General features: G+C 43.4%; 1 protein-coding gene across 1 annotated transcript in view; it reads right to left on the bottom strand.

Annotated features, from left to right (window-relative positions):
• Positions 1 to 8617: 8617 nt before the first annotated feature.
• The window catches only part of RFWD3 (ring finger and WD repeat domain 3), a 43037-nt gene continuing 28880 nt past the window's right edge, over positions 8618 to 22774 (bottom strand). The window contains exons 8-14 of the mRNA XM_027119287.1: positions 22483 to 22597; positions 21757 to 21985; positions 18905 to 19055; positions 15146 to 15322; positions 13319 to 13533; positions 11826 to 12037; positions 8618 to 10228 (exon numbers count right to left, since the gene is read on the bottom strand). Coding sequence (XP_026975088.1) covers positions 10085 to 10228; positions 11826 to 12037; positions 13319 to 13533; positions 15146 to 15322; positions 18905 to 19055; positions 21757 to 21985; positions 22483 to 22597 — 1243 coding nt within the window. The 3' untranslated portion in view covers positions 8618 to 10084. The remainder of the gene's footprint in view (positions 10229 to 11825; positions 12038 to 13318; positions 13534 to 15145; positions 15323 to 18904; positions 19056 to 21756; positions 21986 to 22482; positions 22598 to 22774) is intronic.

Genomic DNA, 22774 nt, shown 5'->3' with positions numbered 1-22774 from the left:
TCTCAACCACTGCGCCACCAGGGAAGCCCTTCAATAAGTTTTAAAAAATGTAATTAGATCCATTCAAAAAAGGTGAAATAAAGACATTTGCAGGGACTTCTCTGGTGGCGCAATGGTTAAGAATCCGCCTGCCAGTGCAGGGGCATGGGTTCAAGCTCTGGTCTGGGAAGATCCCACGTGCCGCGGAGCAACTAAGCCTGTGTGCCACAACTACTGAGCCTGTGCTCTAGAGCCCGCGAGCCACAACTACTGAGCCCGCATGCCACAACTACTGAAGCCCGCGCGCCTAGAGCCTGTGCTCTGCGACAAGAGAAGGCACTGCCATGAGAAGCCTGCACACTGCGGCGAAGAGTAGCCCCCGCTCACCACAACTAGAGAAAGCCCGCGTGCAGCAATGAAGACCCAATGCAGCCAAAGATAAACAAATAAATAAATTTAAATAAATAAATTAAATAGTTAAAAAAGGCATTTGCAGACAAACTAAAGCTGAGAGAGTGAGGTAATTCATTTGCTAGATGGTCTGCACTACTCTAGGCTGAAGGAAAATGATCCCAGATGGAAGCATAGGACTGCAGGAAGGAATAAAGAGCACTGAAAGGGTAAATATATGGACAATTAATATTGTTTTAAACAACGATAATGAGAGATTTTTAACATATGTAACAGTGAAATATATGACTCCCATAGCATATAAAGAAGGATGCAGATTGTAACTGCTAGGCCCTGGAGTCTAGGATAAACACTAAAAGAATACTACAAGAATGTGTAAGTGTAAAGCATTTGATTAATCCAAAAGAAGGCAAAAAGGTGGGAATAAAGTAACAAAGAACACGTAGGATAAACAGAAAACAACTGCACTAGGTTTAAGTCTACTTACATCTAAGTGCATTGGGAAGCTGTTGGAGAGGTATCAGCCGGGGTGTGGTTTAATCACCAAGCAAGAGCTAATAGAGTCTTCAACCACCTCACAAGTACCCTCAGTGCTCAGCATGATGTTGGGCACATAGAGGGCAATCAATGAAGGCTTACTGAGCTGGCCAAGCTTCTCCTCCCACCGCTGAGTGGCTGAAGTGACTTCCCTGAAGCCCTCTAATTGTTCTTCTCATTGTTTGGGCAAGCAAGGTGAAAAGAAGTGATGGGGCAGAGCACTTTCCTCCCCTGACTTCTTACCATCTTCCCCATTTGAGGACTATGGCAGCTTCCAAAATACAGGAATGCTTTCCCAAACTTGACTGTGCAGCTGAATCACCTGGAGCAATTTTCAAATGTTTCTGATTATGGAATCCAGGAATATGCTTTCCTGACCACTAAGGCAGCACTGGTCCCTGCCAGTCCTCGGCAACTATTGCTCTAGTGCAGGACTGCATCAGTGGTCTCTTTCCTCAAGCGCCTCCTGACCTTTGCCATATCCAAAATTTCAAGATCATGTAGATGTGACATTGACCCATGAAGTTCTAACACTTTCTTCCTAAAATTTTTGTTTTCTTCTTCTTTCATGCTCAGCTCAGAAGTCTCAATATTTCTGAAGCCTTCCTAGGAAAATTAACCCCTTTTCAACATGCCATTTTTAGATTTATTCATTTATAATTCAGCAGTTCTTTTCTGAGCACCTCCTATGTACTTCCTGCCTTGGGGATAGCACTGTAGTTAGAAGAACCAGCCTGGACTGTCTGGGTTTATCTAATCCACCATTTGCCTCCTGGTGGGTTATTCTGGGTTCTGTGAGAAGCAATCTCCAGACAGGATTCACTGTGGAAGAAACTTATTAGGATTAAAGCCTCACAGGAATAGGCCTGCTTTAGCATCTCTTGCCATGCTCAGTCACTGGCTGGAAGAACCCTTGGGGAGTGTGGCCTCAGAGTGAACCCAGCGATGGATTTCAGAGCACAGCAGCTGGCCAATTACATACAGTCCCCACAATTGGACATATGAGAGGCAAATTTTCATGACCATCATATTCCATCCCTTGTGCCCCACAGATTTATTTCTCTACACAAATTTGATGAACAGCTACTCTATAGTTTCCATGGATCTCTTTTTCAGAGGGAAAAACTCAGAAGAGGGAGGTTAGTGAGATAAACTAATGTCCATCATTGCTGGTGATCTCAGGGCTGCAAGTGGTACTCATCCTCTTTTTCCTCCATTCTGAATTTCCTTTACCCTCAGCTAGCACCTCAGAAGTCTTGGTGGCTTACCTGGTGATGTGACCCAAGCCTTCATTTCAGGTGTGGTGTTGGTAGTGGGCATAATAACCTTTTCATCCTGGTGTGGTATTGTTGCATGTCTGTCCACAGTTAGAGAGAGGCAACGGAGCACCAGAAGGCATCCAAGTGGACCACTTGGATGTTTCCCTTTGCTCCCATTATGTACAAGCAGCCCTACTTCCTCCTGTTGATCAGGGTTAGTTACCACTGCCAATATGGTGATTCCTCTTCTCACCTATTGGTCCCTGGACACAAGGTCCCAAAGTGCTCTGGTAGCAGCCATAATTTATAGTTCGGTGGGACCCTTGCTGTGTCCTCTGGCAAAGTGCACCCCTGTAGGAACCCAGGACCTTCAATGATGTGGAGGCCAGGTTGCTGGGATGGGAAGTACAAAATCACCCAGGTCATTGGGAGTGACAGTAAATGAAGCCACTCCTGTTTCCTCATGTTGGTTCCTGGACCCATGTATGCTGCCTACTGGGGAAACAGCACCAATAGAGGTCTCTTAACATTGCATCCTGAAGAATGACACCCTATTCTCTCAGAGTGTTGCTTCTTAGCTAGTGCTTCAGCTATGTCTTTAGAAGGTCATTATCAGTAGGCTATTAGCTGGCTGTTTCTGGATGGGATAGTATATGACAAGACCAACAGATCCCACGGTCATGGATCCACTTCTGCAATCCCTTCACTGAACAGTGGGTCCCCTGGGTCAGATGCTATGTTGTGTAGCAATCTGTGCCTCAATCTGGCATTCTGCTGGCAGAGGCCCTGAGAGCAAGAAAGTTAAATCCACACGCAGAATAGATATCTATCCCTGTAAGGGAGCACTGCTGGCCTTTTCAAGAGGAAGAGGCCCATCGTATCTGACTTGCCACAAAGTAGCTACTTGATCTTCTCTAGGAAAAGGGCGTATCAGAGACTCAGTGTTGGTCTCTGTTGCTGACAGGTTGGACATTAAGAGGTAGCCTTGGTAAGTGGCAGTCCATTCTCCCAGACAGACTTTGGGCCCATATGTAGCCTCCATCTCTGCCACCGCGGCCACTCCATTCGTGGGCCCAACACATCAGGTCTACAGTGGCTGAAGGATGGCTGTCAATTGGTTGAGTCATTTTGCCTACTTGGTTGTTCAATGCCTCTCCCATGGTAGAGGTTCTGGTGTGCATTGTCCTGTAATAAAAAGTCTTTACACATTGTGCCTTCTCCATATAGTCCAACCACATGCCACTATCCCAGACCAGGCTGCTGGACCCTGCCCAGGAATCTGTTTATATTCTCACCTTAAACCACTTCTTCCATACAAAGTGGAAAGATTAGGGCATAGCTTGCAGCTCCACCCACTGGAGTATTTTTCACTCTCCACTGTCTTTCAGGGTCATACTTGCATCCTGTAGGTTTTAATGGGGCACTAATCTCCACCATCCCCCATCCCCCAGTAAGACACTGCTTTTTTTTGTTTTTCTTGGTCACGCCACGCGTCTTGCAGGATCTTAGTTCCCTGATCAGGGACTGAACCCAGACCATGGCAGTGAAAGTGCTGAGTCCTAACCACTGGACTGCTGGGGAATTCCCAACATTGCTTTTAATTTATTATCCTGGCCAGTGATTGCAGAGCAGTTTCCAAGGTTTACATTTGGCCTTTCCTGTAATGGTATTTTTTTTTAATTAATTAATTTATTTTTGGCTGCGTTGGGTCTTCATTGCTGTGCACAGGCTTTCTTCAGGTGCAACAAGCGGGGGCTACTCTTTGTTGCAGTGTGCAGGCTTCTCATTGCAGTGGCTTCTCTTGTTGTGGAGCACAGGCTCTAGGCGCACGGACTCAGGAGTTGTGGCTCGCGGGCTCCAGAGCACAGGCTCAGTAGTTGTGGTGCACGGGCTTAGCTGCTCCGTGGCATGTGGGATCTTCCCAGACCAGGTATCAAACCCATGTCCCCTGCATTGGCAGGCGGATTCTTAACCACTGCGCCACCAGGGAAGTCCCTGTAATGGTAATTCTAACCCCACAGGCCAGAGACACCACATGTTTCCAGATCATTTTCATAATGATCTAGTGTTTCTAGGTCTGGATTATTCTAGATCATTTCCAGTTATATACTTGGGGACTGGGGAAATGATCACTGGATGGGTCCACATAACCAGTGGGGCCACTGTGAGCCATAATCTAGCCAGGACTCCATTTATAGTACCAGGTCCCCAGGGGCCAGGGACCTATGATGATGCTTTTAGTCTGAGTATCAATGGCAACTTGGACCAAATGTCCAATAGTCCTCAAATAGATGGTTATTTCTCTTTTGTCAGTGTATAGTCACCCAAGTAAATGGCCATTGAGTCTCTGTGGGGAAAGACTGAAGGAACCATATGCTTGGCATGGTGTTGTAGGGTCTTTGTTCCTAGGCTCCCAACTACTTATTCATCAATGGGCTCTGGATCTGAAAATTGGCTCAGGTCTAGAAACTGAGCAAAGGAGCATGACCTTTGGGGATGACCACCTTTAGCCTCCTGCCCCTCCTTTCTTATGGAATTTTTTGTTTATAGATGTTAAAAAGCACCCTCATTGGGCTTCCCTGGTGGTGCAGTGGTTGAGAGTCCGCCTGCCGATGCAGGGGACACGGGTTCGTGCCCCGGTCCGGGAAGATCCCACATGCCGCGGAGCGGCTAGGCCCGTGAGCCATGGCCGCTGAGCCTGCGCGTCCGGAGCCTGTGCTCCGCAGTGGGAGAGGCCACAACAGTGAGAGGCCTGAGTACTGCAAAAAAAAAAAAGCACCCTCATTGGCTGTGTCTATTTTGCCCCTAGGGATGCTGTCTTTTATTAACTCTCTCCCCAACTCCCTGCGGGTCAAGACCCCTTAGTCAGCTCTTCAATCTTGCTGGTAATAATGGAATTGTGGTCTCCTGGCTTCTGGAAGTTAAGCATTGCCACCTGGTCTTTATTATTCTTGGGCCTCAATCATCCCCATCTTACCAAATTTCCCGGAACACTCCTGGCATACCCGTGTTATCTAGGTCTAGCAGGAAGCAGAAAACAAAATGGGATTAGGCATCAACAAATAACCAAACAACCCAATTTAAGAGTGGGCAAGGCGGGTTTCCCTGGTGGCGCAGTGGTTAAGAATCTGCCTGCCAATGCAGGGGACATGGGGTCGAGCCCTGGTCCAAGAAGATCCCACATGCCGTGGAGCAACTAAGCCCGTGTGCCACAACTACTGAGCCTGCGCTCTAGAGCCCACGAGCCACAACTACTGAAGCCCACGTACCTAGAGCCCATGCTCTGCAACAAGAGAAGCCACTGCAATGAGAAGCCCACACATCACAACAAAGAGTAGCCCTCGCTCACCGCAACTAGAGAAAGCCCACACGCAGCAACAAAGACCCAACACAGCCAAAAATAAATAAATAAAATAAATAAATAAAAAATAAATAAAGTGGGCAAGGGATTTGAATAAACATTTCTCTAAAGAAGGTATACAAATAGCCAATAAGCGCATGAAAAGATGCTCAACATCACTAATCATTAGGTAAATACAAATCAAAACTACAATAAGATGCCACCTCACACCATTCAGATGGCTAATGTCAAACAAACAACCCCCCCCAAAAAAAAAAGAAAGTAACAAGAGTTGAAGAGGATGTGGAGAAACTGAAACTCTTATGCACTGTTAGTGGGAATGTAAAATGGCACAGCTGCTGTGGAAAAACAGTATGGCAGTTCCTCAAATAATTAAGAAGAGAATTACCATACGATTCAACAATTCCACTTCTGGGTATATACCCAAAAGAATTGAAAGCAGGGTCTCAAAGAGATATCTGTACACCCATGTTCATAGCAACATTGTTCATAATAGCTAAAATGTGGAAACAACTCAAGTGTCCACCGACAGATGAATGGATAAGCAAAATGTGGTCTATGCATGCAATGGAACATCATTGTCTTAAAAAAGAAGGAAATTCTGATACATGCTACAACATGGATGAACTTCGAAGACATTATGCTAAGTGAAATAAGCCAGTCACAACAAGACAAATACTGCATGATTCCACATAGATGAGGCAATTAGAGCAAATACACAGATCTCACCCATGTGAAGCAGAGATAGAGAGGGAGGAAGCAAGGATGGTTAGGTGGAAACAACTTAGACTGAAGTTCAAGTCTAAGAAAGTTTGGCCAACAACACTGGAGAGTCCTCAAGCTAAAGTTGCCTGTCAGGCATTCAGCGTCTCCCAGAAATGGGCCTGCCTTAGTATCCCTGCCATCCTCAGTCACTGGCTGGGAGCAACCCTTGGAAAGTGCGGCCTTGCTGTGATGCAGCAGTGGATTTCAGAGCTCAGCAGCTGGAACAGCAGTCAATTATGCCCTCCTTGGTCGGAGATCTGAAAGGCTCATGTTCATGGCCACCACACCTGGGCAAATTCTTTCACTTCTCTGAGAGTTCCTTTCATATAAAAGGTACACCACAGCATTAGGTACATACTCAGTAAATGTAGGCTGTTATTATAAATCTAAAATGAACTATTCTGATTATTTTTTAATTTTTAGAAACAAAACAAAACAGTATGACTACTGAGCTGGAATGACAGCAGTTGCTTAATACCAACAAGAGTAAAGGGATGGGGCTTCCCTGGTGGCGCAGTGGTTTGAGAGTCCACCTGCCGATGCGGGGGACACGGGTTCGTGCCCTGGTCTGGGAAGATACCACATGCCGCGGAGTGGCTAGGCCCGTGAGCCATGGCCGTTGAGCCTGCGCTCCGCAACGGGAGAGGCCACAACAGTGAGAGGCCTGCGTACCGCAAAAAAAAAAAAAAAAAAAAAAGAGTAAAGGGATGAAAAATGGAATAACATACTTCCAGGCACTCCAAATTATCCAGCTAAGGGATCTGAACTTGTTTGTCACAGAAATCTCAGTGATTGTCTAGGGTGAGAACCCTAGATTGTCTAGGGTTGTAAGACCCAGAGAGAAGAACCCAGTATTCTGGAGTGTGGGTGTTCAACCTCCCTTACAACAATTTGCCAAGTTGTACAAACTATGGTTCCTAAAGGAATTTCACGTCTCTTTTTTTGGGGGGGGAGAGGGAGGGGTCTTAATCAGAGAAGCAAATGTTAGCATCTGCTAATGTATTTGTTTCCTTTCCTTGACTCAGGCAGCAAGTGACTCAGGTGATGGAAGGCACATATTGTTTGCCTAGTGATGTTAAGTACTGTCACTCTCTCTACCTCGTCAGGATACCACCTTCATGAGAGGAACTGGGGTCATGGCCAACTCTAGGGCTACCACTGGAGCCCAAGCGCCACAATTAGAAAGCCCGCATGCCACAACTAAAGAGAAGCCTGCACTCCACAACTAGAGAGAAGCCTGTGCATGGCAATGAAGATCCCGTGTGCTGCAACTAAGACCCAACACAGCCAAAAAAAAAAAGACAAAAGACATCAGGAGTAGGTACACATGGTAAATGCTTTATTTTCATATTAACATTAAAACATAAAACACAGAACATGAAGAGATCCCATTGTCCGGTTTTCAAAGCAGGTACAAGGATATATACAACAAGAAAATATTTTTGAGTCTGCTTAACTCCAAACCCTCAAATGGGAAAACAACCTTAGAGTCAGGGTAAGGGAACATGGTGGGGCAGAGTCTGGGTCTACAGAGGTAATCTCTCCTGCCAGGCAGAGGTGAGTGGGGGCAGGGGCAAAGTTTTTTTCCTTTGGAGAAATCAGTCACAGTCCCAAGAATTTGCTTCTAAAACATCTAAATTTACTAGAGAAATGCAAGGATTGGTAAGACATGAGATTCTTCCAACTTCCCTAGTAATACAAGTCCCTTGGTTCCTACACTTGGGGGGATTAATCAGCATCAGCTGAGTGTACTTCAACATTAGTCAAATCCTAACCCTGCCCTGGGTTCTGCCTCTGCCAAAGACAAAGGCAGCCAGGGCCTGACCACTTGCATCCTCTCTGTTATCATCAGCTGAAACCAGATGAGCTCTGCTTTTTTTTTTTTTTTTTGCGGTACGTGGGCCTCTCACTGTTGTGGCCTCTCCCGTCGCGGAGCACAGGCTCTGGACGCGCAGGCTCAGCGGTCATGGCTCACGGGCCCAGCCGCTCCGCGGCATGTGGGATCCTCCCAGACCGGGGCACGAACCTGTGTCCCCTGCATCGGCAGGCGGACTCTCAACCACTGCGCCACCAGGGAAGCCCGAGCTCTGCTTTTTAATTCAAATCCTTTTCTGCCACTGAAGCTCTAGGCAAGGGTAGTCATTCTTAGTCATCAACATATCAAAAGGAACACCTCCTCTAGAAAAGGGGGCTCTTTCCCAGGCTCTGGAAACTGGCTTTTTGAAAGATGTCCTTAAATAGGAGGCCACTCTTTAAAAGCACAACTAGAATGTGGAACTCTGGGGAAATCTACTGCAATAACCCCTTGCTGGTAAGAAATGCTGGAAACAGTTCAGGAGTTGACCGTCAGAACTGTTTTAAAATAAAAATGATAAAATTTCTACAATTATTTAAGAAAATCACATTGTTAGCCATCCTGCTCCCAAGAACAAGGAGCACACACCTTGAGACATGTTCTGTTGTGGACAATAGTTTAGAAGAGCAGCCTTTAGCAAAGTAAACAGATATAAACTGAGCCCTCTATTGGAGAAAAGTGCAGCTCCCAAAGTTGGACAATCCAGGGCTGAAATGAAAGCTGGTGGGCATCTCCCTGCAAACCACATAGGCCTCCAACCACTATTATCTTCCTGAGAATAACTGTTTAACTAACAACACTTTTTTTTAAAGTTAGGAAGGGAGGCAAATCAGAGGAACTTGGAATCAAACATCAGTTTCACCTGGGGGAAGGATTTAACCTGGGAATTCTAAACACGCTCAAGAATGGCTCCTCACTCCAAGGGGTTGACTTTATTCAGAGAGAAACTCTTTCAAAATGGAAAAGACAAGTCCTTTTTTTGCTTTCAACAGCAGTCTGAGTAGCTTCTCTTTTGTAGGCCTCTCTTGGTTATTAGCCCCTTGCTCCTTATCTCTCATACTAGGAGACTCAAGTAAGAGCTCTGACATATGGCTCATCTTTTCCTAGTGAGATAGACAAAGAGTGGCCTTCAAAGCATTGGCTTATATAAAACCAATCCTGAGATCCTAAGCTGGCTAGAAAAAAAAGTGAGTCTTCCTCACTGCTCAAACAATTGGTCTCGTTCCTTGACTCCCACAATGTGATGAACTCCATACACTCGGCATTAGGGAAGGGTCTACAGCTCATCAGCCACCACCATCACTGGGTTTACCAATATCCCAGCACTGCACACCTGAACATTACTGTTCCTGCCACAAAGCAGACCAGATGTGCTCTACCACACACTTCTGTAGGGATGAGACCAAGTTACTAAAAGGTTATCAGCCCGCAAGGTCAGAAATAGATCAAATCCTTTGGAAGATTCTACAGTGCCCTCTTGTGTTCAACGAAAGATTCTTTTGCATCCAGGCTGCATCCAAGCAGCATCAGAAAGACCGTTAGTCCCTTCAGGAACATACACGTTCCCAAGTCATATAGCTCAAGTGACAAGACCACTCTGGTGGGATGTCACATCCTCTGGAAATGCTTGGTGCACACACATATCCTAAATGACTTCTGGGAGAATACTCTCCGAGGTTCAGCAGTAAGTTCGATCAAAAATATTGATTCTCAATGAAGATTCATGAAGGCTTTTACCCCCAAGAAATGTATAATGTGATGGAGTACCAGTCACTGACTCTTTTGATGGACACTGCCACAATCCCAAAAGTTCTAGGCCACAGACATTAAGCACAGATCTTGCTCAGGGCTGCCAGGTGCTAACAAACAACATTTAACATTAACCAGCAGCATGTCCGACAAGTTTCAAGACCATGGTCACTCCCACCTATGGATGTGGACCATCTTCTCCGTTAAGGTAGCCAAGTAGCTGTTATGGTTCACCTGAAATGGGCAGATGTCCAAGACAGGCTGATTAGCCTGCAGTTCCTGCAGCAACGAGCCACTGCCAGCATCCCACAGCTAAAAAAGAAAAGCAGAGATAAAGGTCAGCTAGGTCCCTTCAATTCAGCTAGGGACTTGCATTCTTTATCATCACACAACTTTGAAAGCACTGCAAGGAGCAAAACAGACTGTCCCTAACCTTCACAAGGTTGCACAAAGCCAACATACCTGACACAGGTCACGTATGGCCTCACCTACTAAAATCAGCAATTAGTCTACCTGTGAGTGGATCTGAAAACCAAGCCTAGTATTCACTCCTTCAATCTATGTGCCAAGAACTCTTTTAGGGAAAAAAGGGTCAACAAGACAAAAAGTCCCTGTCTCTGTCCTCATGGAACCTATATTCTAACTGGTACTTTCTTCTCCTTTAAAAAAATTTTTTATTGTGGAAAAAAAAGATTAAAGTAATAAAAAGTACAATAGTACAATGAGCCATCCATCACCCAGATTACTAAGCTTTTACCATACATGCTTTATTGATTTTACTTTTTTCTTTGCTGACATCATGTCATTTTACCCTTATATACATAAGTATACATCTCTAAAAAAAAGACATTTTCTTGGGACTTCCCTGGTGGCGCAGTGGTTAAGAATCTGCCTGCCAATGCAGGGGACACGGGTTCGAGCCCTGGTCCGGGAAGATCCCACATGTTGCTGAGCAACTAAGCCCGTGTACCACAGCTACTGAGTCTGCGCTCTAGAGCCCGTGAGCCACAACTACTGAGCCCGTGTGCCTAGAGCCCATGCTTCACAACAAGAGAAGCCACTGCAATGAGAAGCCTGCACACCGCAATGAAGAGTAGCACCCACTCGCCACACCTAGAGAAAAAAGCCCGTGTGCAGCAACGAAGACCCAACGCAGCCAAAGGAAAAAAAAAAGACATCTGCTTTAGTATCTACTGTACAGCAAAATGAATCAGCTATACATATACATATATCCCCTCTTTTTTGGATTTCCTTCCCATCTAGGTCACCACAGTGCATTAAGCAGTTTCCTGTGTTATACAGTATGCCACATAAGGCTCTTTACATTTAAATTACATAAAAATTTTACAATTAAGTTCTTCATTCACATTAACTACTTTCAAGTGCTCACATGGCCCGTGTGACATAATTGGACAGTGCTACTCTATGGGTTCAAGGACAACACACAGAAGGCATCGTGTGCTTCATTTTGCCTAACATCAAGAGGCAAATTATTTCTGGTTAACCCATTTACAGTGATGCAAGGTTGATCAGTGTATTCAGGTGGTGACAGGCTGACCCCTCCACTGTAAATTCATCCTGAATTGATGAAGCTGATGCCTGATTAATTATTTTATAGAGGTTTCAGTAGCGCTTTTTTAAAAAGGTTCACAATACGGCCCATGAGACACTAGAGCTCACATAAAAAGAGTGAGGTCAATCTAAAGATACTGGTATGGAAAGATATCCAAAACAGGAAGTTAAATGGGAAAGAGCAAACTATAGAGTAGTATGTATCAATAAAGTGTGACTTGTGTAAAAAATAAACTAAGCAACCACACACATACCCGTATGAAGATACATGCAATTATGGAGAACTTTGGCTCTTTGCTTTATATACGTCAGTATAAAAAACTGACAGACTACTCACCAGGGCAGAATTTGACATTTCATCCCCAGTACACACCAGGATGCTGCCATCATTCTCTGGATTTTGGAAAATGGCACTTTTGGTCAGTAGTTTGCAAGTGGGTCCCCCACGGAATGTTTGTACAGAATTGCAGGAACAGATTGGCTCTCCAGCATTATCCAGCTTATAGGACATCTCCATGAGTACACTTCGTAAGGTTTTGTGATTTTTATCTATGAGACAGAGAAATCAGTATTGATCCATGGGGATGGTCCAAAGAAATTAACCAAATACATGAACTTGGTTACCAGTTAGTTGAGTGGAAAGGGCACAATTTTATCAAACCATCATGAATAGATACAGAGCAAACATAACAAGAACAAAATAATACATCATAAATGAAATTCAGAACCCTAGGCTAGGATGAAGCAAGTTATCTACAATAGGTTTTTGTATATGAGGGATACAATTCTGAGAATGAGCTAGCCTTTTTACGAAAATCACTGTAACTGGCCAGACCTCTGTTTGGGTTTTTGTCTTCCTTAAGGGTTCTGACTACAAGGCTTTTTCCTTCCCCAAGTCAGGACCCCATTAATCCCCGGAACTGTACATATAAAGTGAAAGCATATTATTACAGAAGGGGAAACATATACAAGTGGTTCTGCTGGGAGGCAAACAAAAGCTAGAGAACAAAATGGGATCCCCAAGCTTTCTAAAGTCATAGCAAATCCTTGGAGATAGAGGACCTAGATGACTAAAACCAAAAAGGAAAGAAGAGTCTGCTGAAGCAGCTTCTCAGCTCAAACAAAACTTAAAATGCTTAGGTCAATCCACAACTAGCAGAAATTTAAAAGTACAAGGTTACTGGGCACTTTAATGACTATCTCTTACAAAACATCTGCCTGACCATCAATATAGCTCATCAGGAATTTAGATTCATACCTTTCAGCTAGGAAAAACCTGTGAATTTTAGCATAGTTGCTAGTCGAGGGTTGCAGTCCTGGTTCTGGAGGGCATGAGAAGTTCAGCTGGCTCGGGCCACTACAGTTGTCCGTCTACTCTTCACTTATGTTTGTTGGCCCCAAATAAGGAAGAACAGCTAATAGCCTAGAGTCTGGGCTCTCTACATGACCCCCCTTATCTGGGCCTTTCTTTTAAGTGAAATGAGGGGCAAGTAGAAAACATGAAACTGATCTAAGGGTAGCTCAGTGGCTTCAAGAGCAGGTCTCCTCATTCCACTACTGCCTTAAGTCACAGGGGCTCCTAAAGTGGCTAATTCACTTCCAAGGAGTACCTGGCCAAATATGTCCCCGTTCACACAAGTGAGGAAAAGGGAGGCAGGCTCTACGGAAGAACTCGGGGCCACTGTCCTCACTGTAGTAGCAAGAGCTATTAGTCTGTGAGGGGCTTACCAGTACCACCTGAAGGCTAGGACAAGCTCTCCTTTTCTCCCCTCTACCGATCTGCTCCCAAACAAACCACAGGTCCCACGAGGACATGCGAACAACACTTACCAGGCCTGTAGGTCACAAGACAGTGCCGGCTGCTGCTCTCTGTCTGAAAGTCTATGCAGCCCCCAGGCTCCATGGGCAGCACATGAGGCCAATGAGTAAAGCCCATTTTCAGCTCCCAAAAGGAAGCATTCTCCAAGCTTCCAGCCAACAGCCCACCATATGGAAATGCAGCCGAGGCAGCTCTGGGTATGTATGACAGGGATACCAGCGGGCATCTGAAGGGAAAGAAAGGAAATCATGCCTCACCTTCCAATACTTGGATTGCTCCAGACCCCACTACCAGGAGCCCTTGAGGACTTTCCTAACTCTATAGAAAAGGTTAAAAAACTTCTGAGGGTCACTATCCTCTGATAGCTGATAAAACTACCAACCCACTCTGCAGAAACAAAAGAGCATACATATAATATTCCACGTTCAGTTTCAGAGGAGACACCACATGCTCTAAAAGCAACGGGAAAAAAAATGGACTAGGAAATTTAAAAGTACAAGGTTACAAACACAAGATCTGATTGATGTGAAGCTTCTGGAAATGGGGTTAGCCACATACACAAGAAAGGTCAGGAAGGAAATTCAGCTTATACATCTAATAAACTAAAGCTTCCAAGCTGTAGTTGACAGACCCCCTCAATTAAAATCCAGCCTAGGGAATTCCCTGGCAGTCCAGTGGTTAGGAATCTGTGCATTCACTGCTGTGGGCCCAGGTTCAACCACTGGTCAGGGAACTAAGATCCTACAAGCTGTGTGGCACGGCCAAAAAACAAAACAGCCTAAAGCAACTACATTTAAATTCAGAAACAGGATTGTTTCTTTAGAGATTTTCTAAATGTCGTTCTGCAATCATATGACCCAGACTGCATGCCAAGAGTTCTCTCAGAAATGTTAGCCTACAGACTATGTTCCTATGAACTCGTTTCTGCTGAAGCTGCCAAAGTGATCACATTGCCTGCTTTGTTTCATTTCCTTGTCATAATGAAGCTAACCTAAGCAAACTAAAACAAAAACGAATACATATTCATCCCTTGCTATTTGCTGTATTTTATTGTCTACTCTACGTGGATCCTCTATATCGATGGCAGTCACCTTGTTTGCCTGGAGTTCGTATTTGTATAAACTTACATCAGTCACCTTCAGGCCCATGAACCACATCACTGAAGAACGATTCCACTCAACCCAAACGAAAAGAAGGCCCCACAGTGTTGAGGCTAGGTTTCAGTAAACAATTATTACTATAGTGATATCTTTATGTTTAGATTGCTCTACCCCCCTTTTAGTACACTCTGAAGAGCCAAAGTGATGCTGGTGGCTACCCATCCTCAGAACCTGGGCCAACTTCACAAACCTCCCAACTCTATAACTGGATTATAAATGGATAAATCATAGTAAGATGGTTCAGCTGTGGATTAGGGAAGTTTTAAATCACTTTTTCTTGGGCTGCTCTCTACTGATCTCTTCCTGTGTGTTAGACACGTGTCTATTAAAGCAAGACTGTGCTAACCATATTTCACAGATGAAGCTCGTAACAGGCCAAGAAATGTGACCAAGGTCACACAGCTCATAAATGGTGGAGCTGGGCTCTGAACATAGATCTGATTTCATTTTGGCATGTTGGGTGAATCTGGTTATATTTGGTACCAGAACTTTCTCCCATATGAACTATCACGAACACAAACTCTAAGGATGTTACTGATTCTGAAGTGAGAATAGATCAGTGGACTCAGAGAACTGCCCTCTGTTAGGAATTCTGATCAACTGTGAAACACTCTCAAAAGACAGGATTAATACAATAACAGTCTAAGAGAAAGCTGTTACCTACAGGTGGCTCCCTACCTAGCTTTCTGAGGTGCTAACTCCTGGATATGAGAGCTTGTGTTTCGAAGGTCATACAACAGAATTGAACCGTTGACCAATCCAGCATACATGTAATTGTTTTCATCAAGACACCAGCAGCAGCTCCAGACAGGACGTCCAGTATTATAAGTCTGGACCACAGTATTTGTCTCCAGGCTGTGGAGTTAAAAAAGATTTTTACAACTATGCATTACAAAAATCAAATACAGAAGAAAGATGTAAAGATTATCATTTTAATGATGATCCTTTAAGAACATAACCACACACCAAAACTGTCTGGATTCCCAATTTCCCCTAGGGACTGCCCAGATAACTCCTTTTAATGCCAAAATATTTGTCTTAGGGGACACAGGTTTCCCTCCTGAGCTGTAAGGAAGTAAAAGAATAAGTTAAAGGGACAGATAGACAGTACATTCCCTACTCTACCCCTATTACCTTCTCCATAGCTACCTATTACACAGGTAATCAATATTTAATATTGAAAAATTAGAAAATACATATAAGAAAAATAAAAATAAATTATAATCCAATCATCCAGAGGTAGTCATTAATAACACTTTGTTATTTAACCTTTCTTTCTCCCCCTATTTTTCAACACTACTAAAATAAGTCATAGCATATAGATACACATAAAACATAACGGTACATTGATTTTTGGGGTAAAATTAAGCTGAAGCATTCTTGAAAAGTCAAAAGGTATATCAGGCCTGGAGCAGGCATCATGATGTCCCTCAGATTTAGCTGCAGAAATTAAATAAGAAGCCAACTAAGAGACATTTAATCAGAACTACTTTTTTTTTAAAAATTAATTTTCATTGGAGTATAGTTGCTTTACAATCTTGTGTTAGTTTCTACTGTACAGCAAAAGGAATCAGCTATATGTATACATAGATACCTTCTTTTTTGGATTTCCTTCCCATTTAGGTCACCAGAGAGCACTGAGTAGAGTTCCTTGTGCTATAGAGTAGGTTCTCACTAGTTACCTATTTTATACATAATAGCAATAGTGTATATATGTCAATCCTAATCTCCCAATTCCTCCCACCCCCTTCTTTTCCCCCTTGGTATCCATACATTTGTTCTCTATGTCTGTGTCTCTATTCCTGCTTTGCAAATAAGATCATCTATACCATTTTTCTAGATTCCACATATATGTGTTAATATATTTGTTGTTCTCTTTCTGACTTACTTCACTCTGCATGACAGTCTCTAGGTCCATCCATGTCTCTACAAATGACCCAATTTCGTTTCTTTTTATGGCTGAATAATATTCCATTGTATATACGTACCACATCTTCTTTATCCATTCCTCTGTTGATGGACATTTAGGTTGCTTCCGTGTCCTGGCTACTGTAAATAGAGCTGCAATGAACACTGGAGTGCATGTGTCTTTCTTTTTTTTCAATTAATTAATTTATTTATTGGCTGCATTGGGTCTTCGCTGCTGTGCGCGGGCTTTCTCTAGTTGCACTGAGCGGGGGCTACTCTTTGTTGCGGTGCACTGGCTTCTCATTGCAGTGGCTTCTCTTGTTGTGGAGCACAGGCTCTAGGCGTGTGGGCTTCAGTAGTTGTGGCACATGGGCTCAGTAGTTGTGGCTCACGGGCTCTAGAGCACAGGCTCAGTAGTCGTACAACAGGGGCTTAGTTGCTCCGTGGCATGTGGGATCTTCCTGGACTAGAGCTTGAACCCGTGTCCCCTGCATTGGCAGGCAGATTCTTAACCACCGTGCCACCAGGGAAGTCTGCAGCATGTGTCTTTTTGAATTATGGTTTCCTCTGGGTGTATGCCCAGTAGTGGGATTGCTGGGTCATATGGTAGTTCTATTTTTAGTGTTTTAAGGAACCTCCATACTGTTCTCCATAGTGGCTGTATCAATTTACATTCCCACCAACAGTGTAAGAGAGTTCCCTTTTCTCCACACCCTCTCCAGCATTTACTGTTTGTAGATTTTTTGATGTGGCCATTCTGACCAGTGTGAGGTGATGCCTCATTATAGTTTTGATTTGCATTTCTCTAATAATTAGTGATGTTGAGCATCTTTTCATGGTTGGCCATCTATCTGTATGTCTTCTTTGGAGAAATGTCTACTTAGGTCTTCCGCTCATTTTTTGACTGGGTTATTTGTTTTTTTGATATTGAGCTGCATGAGCTGTTTGTGTATTTTGGAGATTAATCCTTTGTCAGCTGCTTCATTTGCAAATATTTTCTCCCATTCTGAGGGGTTGTCTTTTTGTCTTATAGTTTCCTTTGCTGTACAAAAGCTTTTAAGTTTAATTAGGTCCCTTTTGTTTGTTTTTATTCTCATTACTCTAGGCGGTGGGTCAAAAAAGATCTTGCGGGCTTCCCTGGTGGCGCAGTGGTTGAGAGACCGCCTACTGATGCAGGGGACACGGGTTTGTGCCCCGGTCCGGGAAGATCCCACATGCCGCGGAGCGGCTAGGCCCGTAGCCATGGCCGCTGAGCCTGCGCTCCACAACGGGAGAGGCCACAACAGTGAGAGGCCCGCGTACCGCCAAGAAAAAAAAAAAAAGATCTTGCTGTGATTTATGTCAAAGAGTGTTCTGCCTATGTTTTTGTTTTTTTAAAAACAATAAGTTTATTTATTTACTTATTTCTTTTTGGCTGCATTGGGGTTTGTTGCTGCACATGGGCTTTCTTTGGTTGCGGTGAGCAGGGGCTACTCTTTGTTGCGGTGTGCAGGCTTCTCATTGTGGTGGCTTTTCTTGTTGTGGAGCACAGGCTCCAGGTGTGCTGGCTCAGTAGTCGTGGCACGTGGGCTCAGTAGACATGGCTTGCGGGCTCTAGAGCGCAGCCTCATTAGTTGTGGTGCACGGGCTTAGTTGCGGCGCACGGGCTTAGTTGCTCCATGGCATGTGGGATCTTCCTGGACCACGGCTCGAACCCATATCCCCTGCATTGGCAGGCAGATTCTTATGCACCCCCAGGGTAGTCCTCTGCCTATGTTTTCCTCTAAGAGTTTTAAAGTGTCTGGCCTTAAATTTAAGTCTTTAATCCATTTTGAGTTTATTTTTATGTATGGTGTTAGGGAGTGTTCTAATTTCATTCTTTTCCATGTAGCTGTCCAGTCTTCCCAGCAACACTTATTGAAGAGGCTGTCTTTTCTCCATTCTATATTCTTGCCTCCTTTGTCATAGATTAGGTGGCCATAGGTGTGTGGGTTAGAACTACTTTCTAAAAGATAAAGGCATGGAGCACACTCAGATCTGGTTCAGGGTACTTGCAGAGCATGTGAAAGATAAAATGTAGTAACTGACTACTGATAAAATGTAGTTACTGATGAGAGCAGTCATCATGGCACCCAGGACAATGAGTTCCTGGTAGGCATTTCTGTTAGGCACAACGATCCGGGAACAGACAAGGAATAAGCAGTCCCAAGCTAGTATGGTGACTCCACGGTGTCAGTACCAAGGCTCCCTCCATACTGTCATTCTACCAACTCTAGGGTGTTACTCTCATCTGCATGACTTAAGATATATTTTGTAACATATATAATTTTAAGGAGACGGAACACCACATGTTCTGTTTTATCACCAGCTGTATCCACTTTTTAAAGCAATACATTTTAAATTCAATGAAGCTGGATCTGAGAAGACAATGCCTTAGACATCTCCCATCCCACCCCCACAAAAGCCAAGGTCATCATAACACAGATAACTAATTTCCACACTATTCAACCCTAGGCAACCTAGGGCCCATCTTCCCCACAAAACACTCACCTGGTCAGTTTAATAGTGTTGTCTAGGGAAGCAGAGAGAAGTAAGCCTTTGGATCGACTGCTGAAAGCCAGTCCACGTATCTGTTTGCCATGCACGGGAATATACTGACTGCTTTTCATGTTGGCAGTACTCAACATCTTAACACCAAAGCCTGCCAAAGATACGAGAGAGTGAAACAGATCACTGCAAGTCAATTTAGGGCAAAGCAAACTACCATTTCAAGTAGGTCCTTTCTTCACCTTTCTTTGCATGTCTCTGGGAAATAGCTAGTCGAACAAAGAAAATAAAAATTCCCCGGGGTTCTAATTTATCTTAAAAAATACATTCCAGGGCTTCCCTGGTGGCGCAGTGGTTGAGAGTCCGCCTGCCGATGCAGAGGACACGGGTTCGTGCCCCGGTCCGGGAAGGTCCCACGTGCCGCGGAGCGGCTGGGCCCGTGAGCCATGGCCGCTGAGCCTGCGTGTCCGGAGCCTGTGCTCCGCAACGGGAGAGGCCACAACAGTGAGAGGCCCGTGTATCAAAAAAAAAAAAAAACAAAAAAAAAACATTCCATCCCAAATATCTATCAATAAGTGAATGATAAACCACTGTATATACATACAATGGAATACTACCCAAAAATAAAAAGAAATGAACTACTGATAGACACAATAATATGGATAATCTTTAAAAAGTTACGTTGAAAAAAGCCAGACAAAAAAAGAGTAACACTGTATGGTTCCATTTATGTACAATTCTAGAAAATATAAACTGATCTATCACGACAGAACGTGGTTGCCTGGGGATGGGGAGAGGAGGGAGGGACAGGTGGATGATGGATTACAAAAGGGCTTGAGCAAACTTTCAGGGTGATAGATATGTTCATTATCTTGACTGTGGCGATGGTTTCAGGAGTGTATACATATATCAACACTCACCAAATGGTACACCACGTTAAGTATGTGCAGTTTATTGCACATCAATTATACTTTAATAATAAAGCTGTTGGGGGAGAGAGAGAGAGAAGGACACTATTCCACCTGAACCACAGATACTCAAGATGTAGAACAGATAGTGAACAATAAAGAATGGAGATAAGTAATTTCTGTGTCAGGTGGTCAAGATATGTTACATTTTTCTGAAACAGAATGAAAACAGATGACATCAAGTATGCTAATCAATGTATACCATTCCAAGAGAGGAAAAGAAAGCCAAAAACTTGTCCTTTTAAATTTGTTACTCTGTTTTCTTACAAGGTTATGATAATACATTTATTTTTACCAAGTATCTATTTTACCTGAGTTATACACAAACAAAATTTGTCAAATCCTAGATTCAAGATCACACTTCTGCTTCACTAGGGGAAAAAGTGAGAGAAAGTTTACTGTGTTTTCTCCTGAAACAGAATTAGGAGAGCCAGAGAAACAAACACAGAAACTACAGGCTTTAAATCAACAAGGGAACATGAGTATTTGCCTAGTTAATCATTAAAGGAAACAAGAGGAAATTAGCATCATCAGTCTATCAGGAAGAGCTAGCTGTGCAGTATGGAATAGACACATTAAGAAATAAAGGAACAGATCACACCCAATTTGGGGAAACAACTGGAAGAAATAAGTATTTTTCCAATTAATGGGGAAGGTTTTATATGATGATAAATCTTTTTATTAAAATCTTGAATGGGATATAGGAACATTATAAACAATCCTTTTACTTTCCCCTCAATTGGAGCCTCCTGATAGCCTCTCAACTCATAGGTAATATTAGTGAATAGAGAAATATAAGATAATCTAGGGATTCCACCACCAATCCTATATATACCTAAGTGTGGGGGACGTAGTTTTGAAGCATTTGAATGTAACTTCTAAGTCGGGGGACAGGAAATCAGGCTGAAGCAAAGGGACCTGACAGTTGACAGAAATCATATGCTGAAGACAGCAGGAAAAACATCTACAACACTGGGCATGTGAGATTTGGTTTTCAACATTAAGACAACCTAAAATTAAGCTTGGAAAGCACACAAAAAAGAGAAAAGCAGTATAATATTAATAAAATAATAATGTTCCCAAATTCTTTTATTTGGAATTTGTCAATTTGAACACTACTGAAAATAAGCATTAAATCTTGTTTTAACTTGAATTAGAGCTTGGGGTAGTGTTTTTTCAAATATTTCTAGTCTAAAATGAACCTGTACTTTAGTGGAACGTACAGGAATGATGTTCTTATCCTTGGACAACCCACACTTCTAAGTACATCTTCTCTCACTTTACCATGGTTCAGTATCCCTACCCTTTTGGTGAACAAATTTACAGAATGACGTCAATAGACAGTACAGACATCTTTGCAGTACCCTAAAGTATCTGTATTAACAGGGAAGTGACTAGGAAAAAGTGATTTGGTGGGCTGTGGACAGTGTTCACCTACTAGTGAGTCCTGGATTCTTCAAGAAGGGAGGAGAGAAATAGAGTCCAAAAATGAACATAAAAACAGGTTCTGGGGACTTCCCTGGTGGTGCAGTGGTTAAGAATCCGCCTGCCAGCGCAGGCAACACGGGTTTGAACCCTGGTCCGTGAAGATCCCACATGCCACGGAGCAACTAAGCCTGTGTGCCACAACTACTGAGCCTGCACTCTAAAGCCCACAAGCTACAAGTACTGAAGCCTGCGTGCCTAGAGCCCGTGCTCTGCAGCAAGAGAAGCCACTGCATCTCTTAAGCCCATGCACCACGATGAAGAGTAACCCCCTCTCGCCGCAACTAGAGAAAGCCCACGTGCAGCGACGAAGACCCAACGCAGCCAAAAAATAAATAAATAAATGTTCCTTAAAACAAAACAAAACAAAAACAAAACCACCTGAGGTTCTGGACTATTCACCTGGAAGGAAGGAGGCCTGAGGAGAAGGCTGTGATACTACCAGGCAGCTCAGAGCATCAGAGTATGTCATGACTCGGCAGTTTCCTGTTTGAGACACTGTGAATGTCTTCTGGAAATGGTACTTGTGTTGGCTCTGGCTGGAGGACAGGCTGCTTAGGAAACGTGCTTGGGAACTCCCAGTCAGCTGTGAAATCTCACTCTGATGCTGCACAATAAGTTTTTTCAAGTCCTAAAACGAAAAAGATTTTGTAAATGTGAAGCTTTTTCGTTTGGTATTCCCCTCATACACAATTCCTTGATCTAATACAAGGATATTTCTTATCCTTTACGAGAAAATGTTAACATGAATCCTAAAGAACTGCTGTAGTTTTCACAATATTTCAACAAGCAATTGAAATAGGGAGAGCATGGAATCATAAAGCACTGAAAGTCCTTAATGGTCATTTTGTCTGAAATTCTCATTTAATTGGTAGATTCAAGGAAGTGAAATGACTTAAACAAGTTTTGATTATCAGGTGGCTGTTCAATTTTTAAATAATTCACACTGCAGTAGAATTCATCATAAAGCATGTATATAAGCCCTAATCAGAAATAAAGAGTTGATCATGTTTACTTCCTGAAAAACCTGGTAAATCCTATTCGTATCTGAGATGAAACTAAATAATATTTAGATGCCTTCTTAATTCCTACTCCAAAAGTTCTTTGGATTAGAGAAGGCAAACTTACCTGAACATGACTGTGAAGCTTAGTGCATTCCTCAGTGAGGACTTGAAGCTGGAGCCGGCACTGTGCCGATTCTAACTCAGCCTTCTTCCTTAGCATCTTCTCCTCTTCTAAGGAACTAGAGGGGGAAAGCCAGCAACAGGTGGAGATTAGAAAGGCTACAGAAGACTTCGCATCAAGATGACATAGTAAATTCACGCTATGATATACACTTTGCTGTAAATATGTCACGATAGTGAATAAAATATAACAAGTGCAAAATCTCTCAAGCCCAGAAACACTACCCAGAAACACT

This window comes from Aethalodelphis obliquidens, unplaced genomic scaffold (assembly GCF_003676395.1).
Source record: "Aethalodelphis obliquidens isolate GAN/ISIS:26980383/991018 unplaced genomic scaffold, ASM367639v1 scaffold20, whole genome shotgun sequence".
In the NCBI taxonomy this organism is placed as follows: domain Eukaryota; kingdom Metazoa; phylum Chordata; class Mammalia; order Artiodactyla; family Delphinidae; genus Aethalodelphis; species Aethalodelphis obliquidens.
Note: the sequence above shows the minus strand (reverse complement) of the source record. Positions and strands in the feature narration are given on the sequence as shown.